The sequence below is a fragment of the Aspergillus karnatakaensis genome (genome assembly GCF_047715665.1).
Source record: "Aspergillus karnatakaensis strain CBS 102800 unplaced genomic scaffold BJY04scaffold_9, whole genome shotgun sequence".
Taxonomy (NCBI): Eukaryota; Fungi; Ascomycota; class Eurotiomycetes; order Eurotiales; family Aspergillaceae; genus Aspergillus; species Aspergillus karnatakaensis.
Genome location: NW_027395721.1, coordinates 103,882 through 120,342, shown reverse-complemented (window position 1 = coordinate 120,342; position 16,461 = coordinate 103,882). Strand labels below are relative to the sequence as shown.

At 53.8% G+C, this 16,461-nt stretch overlaps 3 protein-coding genes across 3 annotated transcripts; 1 reads left to right on the top strand and 2 right to left on the bottom strand.

The window, feature by feature from the left end:
• Window positions 1–170: 170 nt before the first annotated feature.
• Window positions 171–12,066, bottom strand: BJY04DRAFT_215063 (uncharacterized protein; the record flags this gene model as incomplete). Its single annotated transcript, XM_073715396.1, has 2 exons — window positions 171–5,529; window positions 5,588–12,066. 2 exons carry the CDS (start codon window positions 12,064–12,066, stop codon window positions 171–173), a joined length of 11,838 nt encoding a protein of 3,945 aa, XP_073574416.1.
• An 838-nt stretch (window positions 12,067–12,904) lies between these two features.
• On the top strand, window positions 12,905–14,314 carry BJY04DRAFT_232980 (isopenicillin N synthase family dioxygenase; the record flags this gene model as incomplete). The annotated part of the gene is made up of 3 exons (XM_073719851.1): window positions 12,905–13,210; window positions 13,282–13,350; window positions 13,450–14,314. 3 exons carry the CDS (start codon window positions 12,905–12,907, stop codon window positions 14,203–14,205), a joined length of 1,131 nt encoding a protein of 376 aa, XP_073574415.1. The 3' UTR covers window positions 14,206–14,314.
• A 125-nt stretch (window positions 14,315–14,439) lies between these two features.
• On the bottom strand, window positions 14,440–16,447 carry BJY04DRAFT_215061 (class I adenylate-forming enzyme family protein; the record flags this gene model as incomplete). The annotated part of the gene is made up of 5 exons (XM_073715395.1): window positions 14,440–14,879; window positions 14,934–15,055; window positions 15,120–15,214; window positions 15,266–16,050; window positions 16,129–16,447. The coding sequence occupies 5 exons, from the start codon at window positions 16,445–16,447 to the stop codon at window positions 14,440–14,442; spliced, it is 1,761 nt and encodes a 586-aa protein (XP_073574414.1).
• Window positions 16,448–16,461: the final 14 nt, after the last annotated feature.

Here is a 16,461-nt window from a genome sequence, read left to right as displayed (position 1 = left end):
AGATATATATATAGCAGTTCACAGGGCCGAAATATATTATCAGTAAAGGAGGTCAGTGGAAGATAAAACATAATATTCCATTCTAATTTCAGTACAGTACTGAGAAATGTAATTTGATATTTCACACAATAGTATAGACCTTTTGGTAAGATGCATAAAAAAAGCAGCACCTACACCCGCGTACTCTTCCTTGCTCCTCCCTCTCCAACGACAGCATCATGCGACGTCGGAAACCACTGAAACCCATATTCCCTTTTTGCCTTCCCCATCCAATGCACTATTCCAAGCGTATCGAACCCATCAAAACCTTCCTGCTCCCGCACCGCTGTCACAATATCCGTTATACCAACCCTAACCGTCGCCCTATGCTCCTTGATATGGAAGCACGGGACGATACCACGCTCGCCCTCACCATCGGCGTTATTGACAATCTCGCCTAGAGAGCTATTTGTTTTTGCGTTCGGTGAAAGATCTGTATCCGTACCCAGGGCGCTCCTCCCAACCGCCTCACCCAATGCCATCACACGCACAAAGCAGAACGTCCCCTCCCATCCGCCCTCGACAGGGCGGCATCGCATCTGCTTCGCGAGTTCGCATACTTCAGAGATGAATTCCCCAGAGGATTCCGATATTTCACCGTGCATCGGCCGGTGACACGTAACAGGAACCCCCCACATCCTCGCTGCATTCAGCAGAACCCGTTCGCCTGCCCATTTAGACGCTAGATATCCCTCATAACTCTCTGTTTCAGGCCCGCTGTCGGCGGCTAGAGACAATGTCTTCAACAGTCCGCTGGAAAGGAAGTGGATTGGTATGCGCCGAGGTTGCGCAAGCGCAACTAGTGTCTTTAGCCCTGTAACGTTCGCGGCACGGAAGGTCGCGTACTCGTCCCAGAAGGAGCGGTGGGCGGCGGTGTGGATTATCACTGTTGCTTGGCTGGCGAGGGAGGTGATTGTTTCTGGAGACAGACCGAAAAGGGGCGTGCCTAGGTCTCCGGTGTGGACGGTTAGGTTTGGGTGCGAGGTGGGAAGGGTGCGTTTTGTGCTTGGGGTTCTGGGGCGAGTAGCGATTGCGTGGATGTGGATGTTGGTGGTGGAGGTGAGGATCTTGATGATTGTTTTACCGAGAAAGCCGGTTGCGCCGGTCAAGATCACGGTGTGAGTATTTGGTGCTGGGGATGAGGTGGGAGAGCTTTGTAGTGGTAGTTGGTGGAGGGGCAAATCGTCGATAGAAGTTTCGGCTTGCCAGTCTATACTCTGCGCTGGCTTTGTGGCACTTCCTTCGATGACCCGTGCCATCTCACCTAGGGTGCTGTTCTCAAATAGTTGCATGAGTTGAACGGCGACGCCGAGTTTTGCATTGAGTAGTGCTTGCAGCTTCACGAGGAGGACGGAGCTTCCGCCTATGAGGAAGAAGTCGGTGCTGCTATCAATGCTGGATAGGTTGGTGCAGACGTCGCCTAATACATCGCCCCATATGCTCAGAAGGTTGTGCTCGGTCGCCGTCGCCGTACCCCCTTCTGAGGTGTCCTTTCCTTTTATGACATTTGGCAGGGGAAGCAATGCAACAGCCCTGCGATCGACCTTCCCGTGCACATTCAAGGGCAGCTCGTCAACCGGAGCGATGACCGAGGGGGTCATGTACTGCGGCAGGGAGGTCGACTTCTTCAGTGCCGTCAACGCCTCACTCACATTACCCTTGAAATTTGACGCAAAGACAATATGCGCCGCAAGAAACTGATGGCTCTCACTGTCTCCACGCAGCGAAACAATAGCCCGAATCAACGACCCATCAGCGGCGCATAGAAGAGCATTCTCTATATCCTCCAACTCCATGCGTATCCCACGCAGTTTAATCTGCGTATCACCATCCAGCCGCCCTTCAATCACCAGACTCCCGTCAGCAAGGAGATGACCGCGGTCGAAAGTGCGATATGCAGTTGTCCACCCTTGACCAACATATTCGGCGTCTGTGACTGGATTCTGAATAAATCGTTCCTTGTTCAAGGAATCGAGATGCAAATACCCCATACAGGGACCGGAGCCGGCGATGAGAACTTCCCCGCTCACACCCTGCGGCACGCAGCGTAGACTCTGGTCAACGATGTAGGTGCTGTAATTCGGGAGTGAGTATCCGACAGGGTAGATGTTCCCAGGCACAGGGTCAGTGGAGCGGTAATTGATCTCCATTTTGTGAGAGGAGATGGTGATTTCGCCGGGTCCATAGGAGTTAAAGACACGCAGCTGGGGCAGCTCCAGTGCTTGAAAACGCTTTGCTAGGCTGGTGGTGAAGTGCTCGCCGCCTCCAAAGGCGAACCGCCAGCGTGCGGCTTGCTGTAAGGTCTCGGAGCCGTATTGCAGCCACATGGAATATTCGGACGGAGTGGCTTTTGTATACGTGATTTGCTCATTTACGATCAGCCTGGTGAGCGACACAGGGTCCCCGCGGAGAGATCTTGCGACCACGACAAGGCGGCCGCCGTTGCATAGTGCGACGAGCATTTGGTCGAGCGAGTGATTAAAGGTCATGGCTCCTTGCTGCAACACAACTTCTTGGCCGATTTCCCAGCGGGTCACGTACCCTTCAACTTGACTGCGGATGCCCGAATGGCGAAGCTGAATCCCTTTTGGACGGCCTGTGGTCCCGCTGGTGTAGAGAACCGCTGCTGGATTATCGGGCATTGAGCGGTTCTCCACTGCTGAGATCTTGCACTGTGAGTTTAAGGACGATATATTAATGACCTGGGAAGCTGGAGAGCCCAGGCCAGCAACATTCTTCTCCGTCTCCCGCTCGCAGAGAATAACCTGAGGTTCACAGTCCTGCACCATAGTTGCAAGCCGCTCGACTGGATTTCTCAGATCCAACGGGACATAAACGAGCCCTAGCCTCCAGATCGCTAGCATGCACCACACCCACTCCGCAGAGGGGTGCATGAACAGACACACTCGGGACCCCGTGGGAATCTCTAGTCGCAGAAGAACATTGGCAAGTAGGCTCGTCCGCTCAGTCAGCTGCCCATAGGTGAAAGTTCTACCCTCTGTGTCCTTGACAGCTAGATGGTGCAAGAATCTCTCCGAGACCTCGTCAATCCTCCGCGAAATGGTCGACGGCCACACTGATCGCAACGATGGCCCCTTCCCAAGCTCAGCCGCACCCTCCACCACACTATCATAGATTGCCAAATCCTTTACCACCTGTCCATGATCCCTCGCCAGTAACTCAACCAGAGACGTAAACCCATGAGCAATAAGTTCCGCACCGTGTCCATCATACAAAGACGTCTGCAGACGAAAATGCACAATCGCAGCCCCTGTCGAAGCCTCCGCAATAAGCAAAGTAAGATCGTAAGCCGTCTGCGCAGGCTGAAACCTCTCCACCGCCATCTCAATATCCCCCAGCCTATACTCATCCCCCGTCTGCGGCTGCCAGTCAAGCAGAACCTGGAACAGCGGGTTATAAGCCGTTGATCGAGGCGCGCCTAGTTCATCCAGGAGCTTATCAAATGGCACGGCCGAGTGCTGCAGAGCCTTGTATACCTTCTCCCGTGTGTCGACGAGCACATCCTCGAATTTTCGGTCGTGGATATCAGCATTGAACCGGACAGGGATGAAATTCAAGAGGAAGCCCGCAATGCCCGCGTTAGCAGGGTCAAAGCGGTTCGAGTCTGCGACTCCAATGCAGAATTCGTCTGCGTTGGTGAGTCGTGCAAGGAAAGTCCGAAGAGCAGCGAGGAAGAATTGGAAGGGTGATACGCGGGTCTTTTTGCAGGCGGCTCGGATTGCTTGCATTGTGGAAGAAGGGATTTCCATCTTCAGGTCTTGCACATCGTACCTTTTTAGTCCCTCGCGGACTCTCGTGCGTGCCATGGGGAGGAGCGGGAGCGGCTCTGGGATAGTCGCGAACTCGGCCTTCCAGTAGGCTAGATCTTTAGCCATATCCCCGTTCTTGAAGGATTTGCGCTGCGCCGCCGCGAAGTCGGTGTAGCGTCTAGGAGCTGGTGGAAGTGCTTGGCGCATATAAGCTGCCCCAAGCTCACTGATCAGGATATGGAGACTTGCACCGTCCAGGACTATATGATGCCAGCCGAGAAGCAAAAACGAGCCGCCAGTGGCGGTGGTGATGAGGCGGATTCTCACAGTCTCGCCGCGGCTGAGTTCATAGATATAGGTTCGCATTGCCTGAAACTCCCTCGTAATATCTTGGTCGTCCTGGACGTCGGATTGTTCCAGTTGGAGCTCACCATGGCGAAGGATTGCCTGTAACGGACCGGTGGTCTTACTGGTGCCATGGATAAAGCATGTCCGCAGTGACTCGTGCCTCGTAACGACGTGGCGAATTGCGCTCTCAAGCCGAGCGACATCAGGGGCGGCGTTCAGCTTGAAGAGAAAGGTCACATTATGCGCCGTTCGATCATCGTAGAACTGCTCCAGGAACCAGTATCTTGACTGCGCAAATGACAGCTCCTCAGTCCTTTCATATGCATCTTTCTCTCTCTTAAGGGCAGATGGCGATGGCGATGGTGATGACGACGATGATCCCGTCTCGGACGAAGAACCGCCCGCATCGCCATCTGTCTCCGATGTACCGGTAAGCGTACTCGGCGAAGATGGAGTCGGCAAACTTCCATTTTCACTTCCAGAAGCCAAACCCTCTTCCTTGAGGGGCTGCCCGTCTCTAAGCCCCTTCACCAACTCCGAATTCGCGCAAGCATAGTCCGTCAGATCTCCAACCGACGCACCTCCCAGGATCATCAAAGTCGGGATATTAACCCCCAGCTCCTTCGAAAACCACGTCCGCAGGTCAATAGCAACCAACGAGTCCATGCCGAGCTCCACTAGGAGCGTTTGCTGCGTGATGGTCTCCGTAGTAGGAACCTGGAGCCGCCTTCGAATTTCCTTGGTGAATTTGGCTTCGATTATATCTCTTGCTTCGCGGACGCTCGATGCTTGCTCCAGGGATTTATCAGAATCATCTAACTGATTCATGGATGTCCGAGTTGGGCAACTCGATTTCTCCTCAGCTAGATGCCAGAATCTCGGATCTTGACCAGCTGGCCCAACAGCACGAGGGGCAACTAATAGCTCGCCACTACCAGTGCTTGATGCGCGACCCGCTACAACGGCTTCGGAGAGGTATTCGTGCAGATCGGCTGCGGACAGAGGTAAGCGATCCGCGACTTGGATGATGCTGCCAGCGAGTCTTTGCGCTCTACGTCCACGTATCAAGCTAGACATTACCTCCATCTCGGCGCAATTGGCCGCGTAATCGTGGTTCCCGAGAGGTTCCAGAGTGGAGCCGTAGAAGATAAAGAAATCCAGTGTCATGTCAGAATCCCCGTATAGCGCATCGAGATCCGCAATGCCTGTCATGCTCCGTAGAAACTCTGCAGATAGCTCTCTAGCTGGACCATTTGCATCTCCGTCTCCATCTAGAGAGCTCGAGGGACCACAAATGACGCCCCCGACGGGAGGAAGGTCCTCGGCGATCCTTTGATGAAGACTTAAGAGTGACCTCGACCCATTCCAGGTTCTGATTAGGTGTTAGGCAAGTTATCACGGTGCGCAAAAAGAAAAAGAGGTGCACGTACAATGTCACTGGAATTACGCTCACGCCGTCAACCGAGAGCCCGTCTAGGGGGGGCTCGTGCTCTGAAGGTCGACGGGCAACCACGATGGTCCTCGCACCTCGACACACCATCCACTCAGCCACCGATCGAGCCATGGTCGTAGAAAGGTTGAGAATCAGATACGTCGCGTCCGGAGACAAGGTCACAGTAGCTGTCGCGGGCTCGACTCGAACGGAAACGCGGCGTGCATTGGTCCACTCGACGATCGTCGATTTCGGAATGTCGCTGGCTTTCAGCGGTAGATCATGCACATGTAGGAAATCAGAAGTGAATGGATGGTCTATTATTTCGGCTAGCTCGGTCGCAACGTCGAGCATTTGCCGTGCCCTGGCGATCTCGTCGGGTGAAGGCGTCACGACCGTAGATGAAAGGCTATAGAACGTTTCCACGGATTCGATGCGGACATCCGCACCTACAACGGACTTGAGGCGAGTGAAGAGGCGACTGGGCTGCTCCCCCACGTGAACCAGCATGGATATATCTGGAGGAAGTACGGCTTTGAGCGTGCGATTAGAGCTCAGTGGATGAAGCACGATAGTGCCAGCAGCGCGCTTCTCCGCGAACGAAGTACTAAAGTACGGCGAAATTTGTTTTGTTGGCGCGTGTAGGGTAACAGCTTCACGCAGAATGGAATCAGCTTCATGTAGCAAGATCGCAGTGCCAGCTCTTGCTCCCTTCACCAGGCACACTGCTATGAGGCAGGATGCAGCTCGCTCCAAGAGACCTGCCACCTGCTCCTTTGAGAGATCTTGGGGAATGCTTATGAGCCAGGGTGCAGGGGTGGCAATGAGAGGACTATGCTGGGTGGTTAACGCTAGGACTCGCCTTGACGTCTGGACGTCCCGTCCAACGACTAGATGTAGGAAGCCCACCCCCTCGACTACCACCGCCATGCGAAGTGAAAACTCCACGCTAACCTGAACGTGGGAAGGAGCCGCCGCTGGTGGCTGTCGGATAGTGAGCTCGAGATGATCACTTTGAATGAGGTCGACGCAGGCTCCTTCGGCATTCACATTTTCATATACTGCTTGTTGACTTTCCGAATGGCGAAGGGTATTGGACATAGCACGTCTAAACCGTGGAATCTTCATAGTGCCATTCTCCAACAAGAGCTCTGGCTCTGTGCTCCAGACACAATCCGTAAGTGAACAATCGTTCGCGCTCTCATTACTAGCGAGGCGCAGTACCGTCGTAGCTATTATATCAGGGAGATCTGGTGGACTAGCGCCCACGATCTGGAGATGTTGGTAACGGCTCTCCGGGTTATCATGCGCTAGCACACGCAGCAACGCCTTGCTCATTGGGTGGGGTCCACTTTCACCAGAAAGCCAGAGCAGTCGGAAAGATCTTTCGGAGAGCAACTGAACCAGTGGAGCGTGATTGAAATGGTCAGCTTGCGGGTTCTCTAGATCGGAGAGGTTGATGACAGTAATTCTCCCGCCTAACAATGAAAGCTCAATGGCGTCCAAGCTCGGATATATAGTGGTTCGAGCAAAATACGGCAACAAGGTTCGTCCAAGTTGCGTAGCTAGGGCTGAGGTCTTGTTGCCTTGCTTAGACCCACCAATAACAAGTAACTCATCCAGTACTCTCGCGCATCCTGCAGCAGACTGCGCGAGCGGATCACGAAGGAAAGTGATCCTGTCATCCACAGCCTGGGAAACGAGCACGGAAAACGGCCTGGCGGACGTGTCGTAAGAAGGAGTAATGGTGTCAACCCCGGAGAAGCCTGCAGCCTTAAGCGCAGTATCCCAATCCTTCACACCGATGATTGGTTCTGCGTGTGTGCCCTTGCTGGAGCGCCACCAAGATTGGAAAGCACCAAATATAGCCAAAACCCAAAGCGCGCTTGTATTCGTCGCACCCATGAAAAGGAGGTGTCCTCCGGGCTTAAGAAGACGTCGGAGATGTGCCAGCGTGGTCTCCAGTGTCGAAGTTTCGTGTAGAATATGTGGTGCTACAACCAGGTCATAAGCATTTTCCTCGAAGCCTTGCTGGCATAGATCCTGGCCGAGATCTAACACCCTGTAAATAGATTGACCGGGGTAATCAATGAAAGCGCCCTGTAATTCAGCGACAGGGGCTTCAGCAGGAGCTGTAAACGTATATGTATGACAAGATTGACCGATTGTGTCGACAATAGCCCTGGTAGCGGCTGTGCCAACTCCAACATCGAGTATCCTCATCCGCGGGAACCGAAATGCAAGTTGACCGGCTACATGAGCGAGCTGCGCATGGTAAGCAGCGAAGTCGGGCGACGTGTTGTAGAACCTCTCCAGGAGGTTATTCTCCCTTAACAGAGCCGTCATGCTGGTCTGTCCACGAAGATAGCTCAGCGTATTGCCGCCCACGACTTGCATAACTTCTTTCTCGACTGGTGTCAGATCCTCGCTGTCTAGGAGAGTGTCGACAGATCCAGAATCGTGGTCAGGTTCATGTTGACCTGAGTCCGCGAGTGCCAATGCACTGTCCACCCATGCCGCGAAACGCGCGCGATGCGGGTCTAATCCCTCTCGGTCCGCCAAGGTCAACCTGTCCGTTGCATCTGCTAGGTAAAAGCGTGCAATACGGTCTAGATCTGCAAGACGCGAGGAGGGTGTGCAATCCGAATCTGCGTTGTATGGCTCCGCCGCATCAGGATGCAGAGGACCCCAAACGAGCTCAAAGAGCGAGCCACCGTCATGCTCTGAGTCAGTGGTCGTCAGCGAGGAGAAACAGATATCCTCTAACTGTACGATCCTCATGCCGTTCGAGTCGCACAGATCAGCATCTCCAGTGACCATGTGTCGTGAATGTTCCGTGACGGCAGCTGCACACGATAAAAGACCATTTGCGGTCTTGGAGCCGGCCCGCAAAATATTTCCGTGGATGTAGATTCGGCCAATCTGAACAGGGATACATGCTGCGTCAGGTACTAGCCCTTCGCTAGGGAAGCCCGACGCTGCGAGTAGAGCCTGCAGCACAGACTCTAGCAATGCTGGATGAAGTACAAACGGATCCGCTCTGGATACGCCTCCAGTGCTCAACAAAGCCCCATGGGCTGTCTGCCCCTTTCGTTTGAGTGACTGGATCCCACGGAATGGACCTGAATATCCATGGCCCAGCTCCATCACCGACGAGTACCATGCCGCGACATTTACGTCCCGCATGTCCTCTATCCTAGGGTCTCCAGGTGCAAGCAAATTGCTATCTGGTCTCCCAAACCCGACCTCCAGCGACCCCTCCGCACAGCATTTCAAACACCCCCCTATATCAGCCGCAACGGTGAACTCCGCGCGCCACGTCTCTCCCTCGCCATCCAGCTGCGAGCCACTCCCATGACTCCCAGACGCGCGCAGCACAAACACCGTCTCAGTCCCACCCGCAGCCTCTGTAATTGGGATAGCCGAGCGGAATCTCAAATCACAAAGCTCCACCAGCCGCACCTGTTTTGCCGAGGAAACAATCCGCACAGCCTCCAACGCCATAGCGACGACTCCAGACGCTGGAAGCACAGTCTGACCTTGAATACTATGATCGGCTAACCATGGAGTATCTTCAATACGGAGGTAGTTGCGCCACCGCCACTCGTTTTCCATTGAATCAGGTGTTAGACGGCCAAGGAGCTGGTTTCGCGGAGCTTTGTTATGTAGCAGCGCTCGCGAGACTCGCGACTCTGCCCAGTGCGGGGTGGAATGGTCGAAGGGGTATGTCGGGAGGTTTCGCAGGAAATAAGGGCGTTGCATGTGGGGGTGGAAGAGGCGGTGGTATGCCTCGAGATTATATGAGCTCTGGCTTAGGTACGTCCAGAAGGAACCGATTGCGTCTGCTACCGTTGCAATTGCGCTGTCTCCGCGGTTTAGGAGGGCGGCGTAGGGTGGTGCGGCTGTGCTGTTCATTGCGGACAGTGTCTGCAGGACTGGTCCTTTGAGAGCTGCGTGTGGACCGATTTCGAGGATCATGTCGAATGGGGTTTCTGTCTGAATTATCGCGGCCAAGGTCGGGGCGAATGAGACCCTGCCGACTAGGTTGTCGACCCAGTATTGGGCTTGCATTTCGGGGGAGCGGGCACTGGTCATTTCCTCGCCGCAATATACAGTCGAAAACCATCCGGTCGAGGAGGGAATAGTGGGCTTGATACCACACGCCTGCAATGCCCTGAGATAAGGCTCCGCGCAGGGCATCATGTGGTGCGAATGGTAGGCTGTGTCAACGCGGAGGGTTCTAGCAAACTTGCCCTCGCTCTTTAAAAGGGTCTCAACCTCTTGCACCGCGTCGGCGTCGCCAGAGAGCGTCACGGAGGAAGGGGAGTTAACAGCTGCGATACGTATTCGGCCTTGCAGGCTTTCTTGTCGGCAGAGAGTCTCGGCTTCTTCAACGGACAAGCCAGCAGCGATCATGGCACCAGGACGTCCTGACCTGCCCGCTAACTTCACGACGTACCCGCGCAGATGCGCAATTCGGATTGCATCAGAGGCCGTGATGATACCGTTTGCGTACGCCGCGGCAATCTCGCCAGACGAATGTCCGATAACAACGTCCAGACCAATACCCAGTGTTCTCAGAACGTTGACCAGCATAATTTGGACAGCCGTGCAAAGTGGCTGCGACAGATCCGCCCTTTCAACGCGGGATGCCTCCTTTGACCGTGAAAGCTCTTCGACCAGCGAGAAGGCAGGGCGATATTCAGCGGGTAAGGTATCGAGGGAGGTCTGCAGCTCGTCAAGCCAGCCTCGGGCACATTCCGTCATTGATAGAAGCTCAGCCCCCATGGTTGGCCACTGGGCTCCTTGTCCAGTGAAGATACCGAGAATGCGCGATTGCTTCGAGCCTGGTCGGGAGACTATGGTCGATGGCGAGCCGGACTTCCTCAGCTCCAGCTCAGTCTGTATCTTGCTCCTCAATTCAGCCACAGACCCTGCGTAGGTACGCCATTTGTAAGAGAACTCTCCGCGTCGGCACAGGAGGGACCATGCTAGATCATTGAGGCTGACATCCGCATTAGTGCTGAGGAAACCTGCATAGTTCTCCAAGTTCGCACCGAGGGACTTGTCAGACGTGGCAGAGAAGACGAGTGGTAGGACGACGGGAATGCTGCACTGTGGATCTTGTAATGAAAGGCCGAGCTCGTTTGCTACTGGCTCAAAGCTCTCCAAAATAACATGGGCGTTTGTTCCCCCGAACCCAAACGAGTTGACGGAAGCCCGTCTCGGTACGCCCGGAGGTAGTTTTGGCCATTCGTGCAGCTTCGTCGGAACCCTCAGACGCGCCCCGTACGCTGAGATGTCTGGGTTCAGGGACTCAAAGTATAGATTCGGGGCGATAAGGCCATGATTCATACTTAGACACGCCTTCACAACGCCGGCAATACCAGCTGTCGCCTCCGTGTGCCCGATAACTGTTTTAACGGAACCCACAAACAAGGGGGTCTCACTGGTATCAGCACCTGCTGGAAAGAATGCCTCGTGAATCGCATGCGCCTCCTCCGGATCTCCCGCTGGAGTGCCCGTCCCATGGGCTTCAAAATACTGACATCGATCAAGCGCGCTCGTCGGATCCAGCCCGGCCTTTGCGTAAGTGTCCCGAATAAGCTCCAGCTGTGCCGTTCGCGATGGCATCGTGATCCCCATCGTCCGCCCATCTTGATTAACATTCGTAGCACGAATAACACATTCAATCGGGTCGCCGTCTGCGATCGCATCATCCAGACGCTTAAGAACCAGCGCGGCGACACCTTCGCCACGCGCGTAGCCATCCGCACTAGCATCCCACATGCGGCAGTGACCTGTGGGTGAGAGCATGTTCAGTTTCGACTCGCTAATGAAGACATTCGGTGCGAGAATAAGATTCATTCCAGCTGCGACGGCTAAAGTACAGTCGCCATTGCGTAGAGCCTGTGCGGCTAGATGCAGTGCCACTAAACCTGACGAGCACGCCGTATCGAGTGTGATAGATGGCCCACGCCAGTCAAAGAAGTACGACGCCCGGTTTGACGCCATTGCTCGAGATGTGCCTGTTGCCGTGTACCGTGGCAAGGCATCAAGGTCGCGGAGCACAATGCTAGCGTAATCCTCGTATGCAAGTCCGCAGTACACACCTGTATTCGACCCAGCCAGGTCTTTCGGTCGTTGCCCGCCTGCTTCTAATGCCTCGTATATGGTTTCCAGTAGGACTCTTTGTTGAGGGTCGATACTTTCGGCCTCGCTTGCCGATATATTGAAGAAGGGGGCGTCGAAACAGCGCACATCTTCCTTCAGAAAGTATGACTTTTGTGTGTTGGTGGCTGCGTGCGTAGATGGCTTGGGGTTATAGAATGCGTCTATTTCGAATCGTTCGCTGGGAATCCTCGTTGCGAGGTCTTTTGGTTGTTGGAGTATATCCCACAGCCGCGATGGAGACGAGGCGCCGCCTGGGAACCTGCAGCCAGTTCCGATCAGCGCTATTGGCTGCTGTGTAGCCATCTTCAATGTTGAGTGTTTAGTAGTTGCCTCGAAATGTGTTCAAGAGGATAGTACATCATCTTCGGCTGTTACTCTCTACTAATATCTGGATGTGTGCAAGCTATCATCATACACCGGTACCCAATTGCAGATCAACACTCTTTGCCAGATAGCTACATGTCCAAATCGTGCAGGCCACATTGCACCATTATTAGAAATCAGTTGATCTTGGTATTTCTAGTCTTGGCTTCAGAAATCCTTGGTCACACTGCAAGGGGTCTACCCTTTACGAGCCCTACCCAGCCACGACGTCAGACCGCCCCTGCCTTGCGTCCAGCTGCAGTGCAGTGTAGCGTTCTTTTGGAATGCCGCTTCTCAGGTTGGTAACCTGCTTGGTCAGAAAGAGCGTAGTGCAAAAAAGCAGCGGGATTGTCGGTCTCGAGTCAGATTCTTCCTGGACGACGTGTCGTGCGTCAAGCAAGGAAGCCGGCTGATATATGGCTACAACAGCATCCATGCTGATCTTAGACCATTTACCACACCCAGTACACCCCATGACAGGAGTCTAAAGCGACTGCATATGACTGACGCGTTCATCATGTCATGAGACGCCTGCTCCAGCTCGTTGAGGTGGCTGCCAATGCACGACCAGATCGGACGCCTCACCGGCGCCATCCGACGCCAGCAGACGGCAGGTAACTACTCCAGTGCCCATTAGCTTGATTCTTCATCCATCAATCGTAGCTGTGCCTCTTCTGTTGCAACCTATATGAAATTTCAAGCACGGCCCATACTCGCTTTACCATTTACAACTCTCCAGTAGCCAAAAATACCACGAAGAAGCGTCTAAAGAGCCACAATGGCCTCCAACTTCTCCTCCATCCCAATCCTCGACTTTGCAGAGACCAAGTCGCCCGCCACGCGCGCAAAATTTGTCTCCGACCTCCGCAATGCCCTCGTCAACATCGGCTTCTTCTACCTCACCAACCACTCTATCCCTGAGGACCTGCAGGTCGAGCTAAGGGAGGAGGCAAACCAGTTCTTCGATCTCCCCATAGAAAAGAAGTCAGAGATTGAAATGGTCCACAGCAAGCATTATTATGGCTATGTCCGTGTCGGCAACGAGTTTAGTGGACCAAACGCTGACTACCGCGAGTCACTCACGGTATGTACCGCTCATGGTCTTAGCATGTCGCTAGACTAGCCAGCTGATTGACTCTACTCTCTTGCTTTAAGCTTGGAATGGAGAATCCCGAGCCAGCCGCTGACGAACCGCTATACCGCAACATGACAGGCCCGAATCTGGTATGTACGAGTTGCTTCGGTTTCACTACCCCTGCCCCCCTCGAACGCTGTTGTGCATGGTGTATATATATATGATGCAGCTCAAACTAACAACCCCAGTGGCCTCCTGAAGCCACGCTCCCAACCTTCCGCTCCACAGTAACAAACTACATCTCCTCAATCCGCCACCTAGCCGAATCCTTCAAGCCCCTCGCCGCCGAAGCCCTAGGCCTCGAGCCCACAGCTCTCCTCCCCTTCTTCGATGACCGTCCAGCCGACAGATTCAAGCTGATCAAGTACCCGGAGCCTTCATCACTGCAATCCCTAGCAAGCAGCAAGAGCGAGAATGCACAAGACCCAACCGTCTTCTCGGGAATAGGCCCGCACAAAGACGGCACATTCCTCACCTTCCTCCTGCAAGGCACAGACCACGCTGGTCTTGAGATCCAAAACAAGTCAGGGGAGTGGATTCCCGCGACTCCAGTCCCGGGGACACTGGTTGTGAATATTGGGCGTGGATTCGAGGCGTTGACGGGTGGGGTCTGCAGTGCGACTACGCATAGGGTGAATCTCCATCCGGAGAATTTTGTAGATCGTGAGACTGGGGAGGCACTTGGTGCGAGGCTGTCATTTCCTTTCTTTCAGACGTTCAGGCTGGATCTTAGGAAGGAGGAGATGCCGCTGAAGCTGCCGAGGGAGATTATGCAGCTTGTTGAGGGTCGAGAGGTCAGGTCTGATGCGAGGGGGATGGCGCAGGAGGTGTATGATAATCTGGTTGGGGATGGGTTGTTTTGGGGCAGTGCGATTAAGCATCCTCGGGTTGCGAGGAAATGGTATCCGGAGATTCTGGACAAGGCAGAGGCGGCGAGGGTTTGAACTTGTAGGTATGGTGATGTGAACTGTGATATTCCTTTGTCTAGTTGAATCGTAATATCAACGTGGATTCACTTCAAGATATCAAAAACATGGCGCAGTAGTAGTAGGGGTATTTATTTGGGAATAGAAGAGCACCCTCATGTTGACTATTTCTATAGAAGGATATCTGATAGATGAAGCACACCCAATACATTCTTCTGCTTGCTACAGATTTCTATCGTCTAAGACTCCAATTCACCTCGGAATCAGCTCCAAAGGCAACCCCGCCCAATCCCACGGCCTAGCCGGGCTATCAGAAACCTCCTTGGTAATATCCCAAACCTCCACCTGAGCAGGTAGATCCTCAATCCGCTCATGCACAGTCTGGGGAAAATACAGCTTCACGGCATCCCTAATCCTCAGGCGTCCCGAGTCCGTCATGGGAAAATATTCATTCTTGCCGAGAGTACGCAGCAGGGTCGGGAGCTTGTAGAGAGGTAACCTGGCTGAGAGATCACTCCGCAGCTTATGCAGAGAAAGGTTGCAATTACCCTTCGTTTTGATGAGAGCGGCGACACGGGTTCGGACTTCGACATCGGGAACTGAGAGGACGTATGCTTCGTCGATGTAGGGCAGGGAGAGGATGTGCTCCTGGAGTTCGAGGCCGCGGACGTTCCAGAAGCAGAACTGGATTACTAGGCGCTGTTAACGTTGCTCACAACATGATGCAATGGCGCTCTTTCACTCACTATCAGTCGATACCCTGCCATCAATGATATAATGCTTCCCAGTGTATCGGCCTACGTCGCCTGTCTTATAGTAACCTTCCTCGTCAAAGGCCTCGCGGGTCTTCTCTGGATCGTCATGATAGCTGTGAGAACAATCGGGTCTAATGTCAGCGAATTTGCATCTTTCAGAGACGAAGGTCACTTTACCCAGAGAAAAGAAACGGCCCCTTCACCAAGATCTCTCCATGATCCCCCTCAGACAGTTTGATCTCGACATTAGGGCAAGGTGATCCAATCACCCTCTAGAGCCACAATCAGCCTTGATTAGTGAATCAAAACAAATGGTATCAGACCTCTTCGCTATCTTCATTAGCCCCCAAAGGCAACAACATAACCGGCGCGGCCTCCGTAGTCGCATAAAAGATCTGCAACGAGCGATCCCCTAACATGCGTCTCCAAAACAACTGCACGGGTTTAATCAAGTACCCGCCAACAGAAGAAGCCATCCACAGAGCGCGCGCGGCAGCATTGTACTCCTGCAATTCATCCTCTGGCAGCGCAGAAAGCGTTTCCTCGTAGTAGCTTTTCATGCGATTCCACATAATCGGGTTTAGTGCTAGCGAAGTTACGGCTGGTCTGTCCTTCCTTCGTAGTCGCTCCCATAGTGTCTCTGCCGTGACGGGCCGGTCGTTTAGATACTCGATGCGTGCACCAGAGAGGAGGGAGAAGACGTCTGGTCGGAGGCCGCCGGTCCAGTGCATTGCGCGGGTGCTGAGGGATAGTGCACCGGGCATGCTGGTTCGTGGTGCGGAGTTGTTGGCCAGCGCAGACCAGTATCGGCGGGCATGGACGATTCCCTTTGGAGGGCCGGTGGTTCCGGAGCTGAACATGACCGTTGCTGGGCGTTCCGGGGGGAAGGATATATCGGGGTCGATACGGACGGCCTCGGGAGAGACCTGTTTTTGTTCACCATTTGCATTCGGTGTGATCTGGATGTTCAGGAGAGTAAAATCGTGGGCTTGTTTGGCTTGGGTTGCTATTTCCTTGACGCGTTGGCTCTGCTGTGATGAGGACAAAATACAGGCGGCGTGGTATTTTTGCAGAACAAAGGCAGCTTCCTCGGCAGTAATGTTGGGGGCTTTCAGTTGGAGACGAGGCGTCAGTTAGGAGAGGTTGTTACCGCATGAAGAGGATGGCAGTCAAAGCATGAACTCACCGAGGGGTACGGCCACACCACCCATGGCAAGTACGGCAAGAAAGCCAACGAGGAAATAATAACTTGAGGGAGCAAAAACAAAGACATGGACGCCGGTCTCGCTAGGGCTGTCGATGAGATGCAGTACATCTGACGGGAGGCTGTTGCGCAGCACAGACTTGAATTTGACCACATCGTCAAGCAACTGGAGGTATGTGGCCCTGATATTATTGGCAGCGTCGAAAATATACCAACTGTCTGGAGGGGACGAGTTGGCCTGTCTCACGATCTCGGTGAAGAAGGGATCGTTCGGGAACGCTTCCTGCGCGATTCGAGTCATCGTGGTTGATAAGA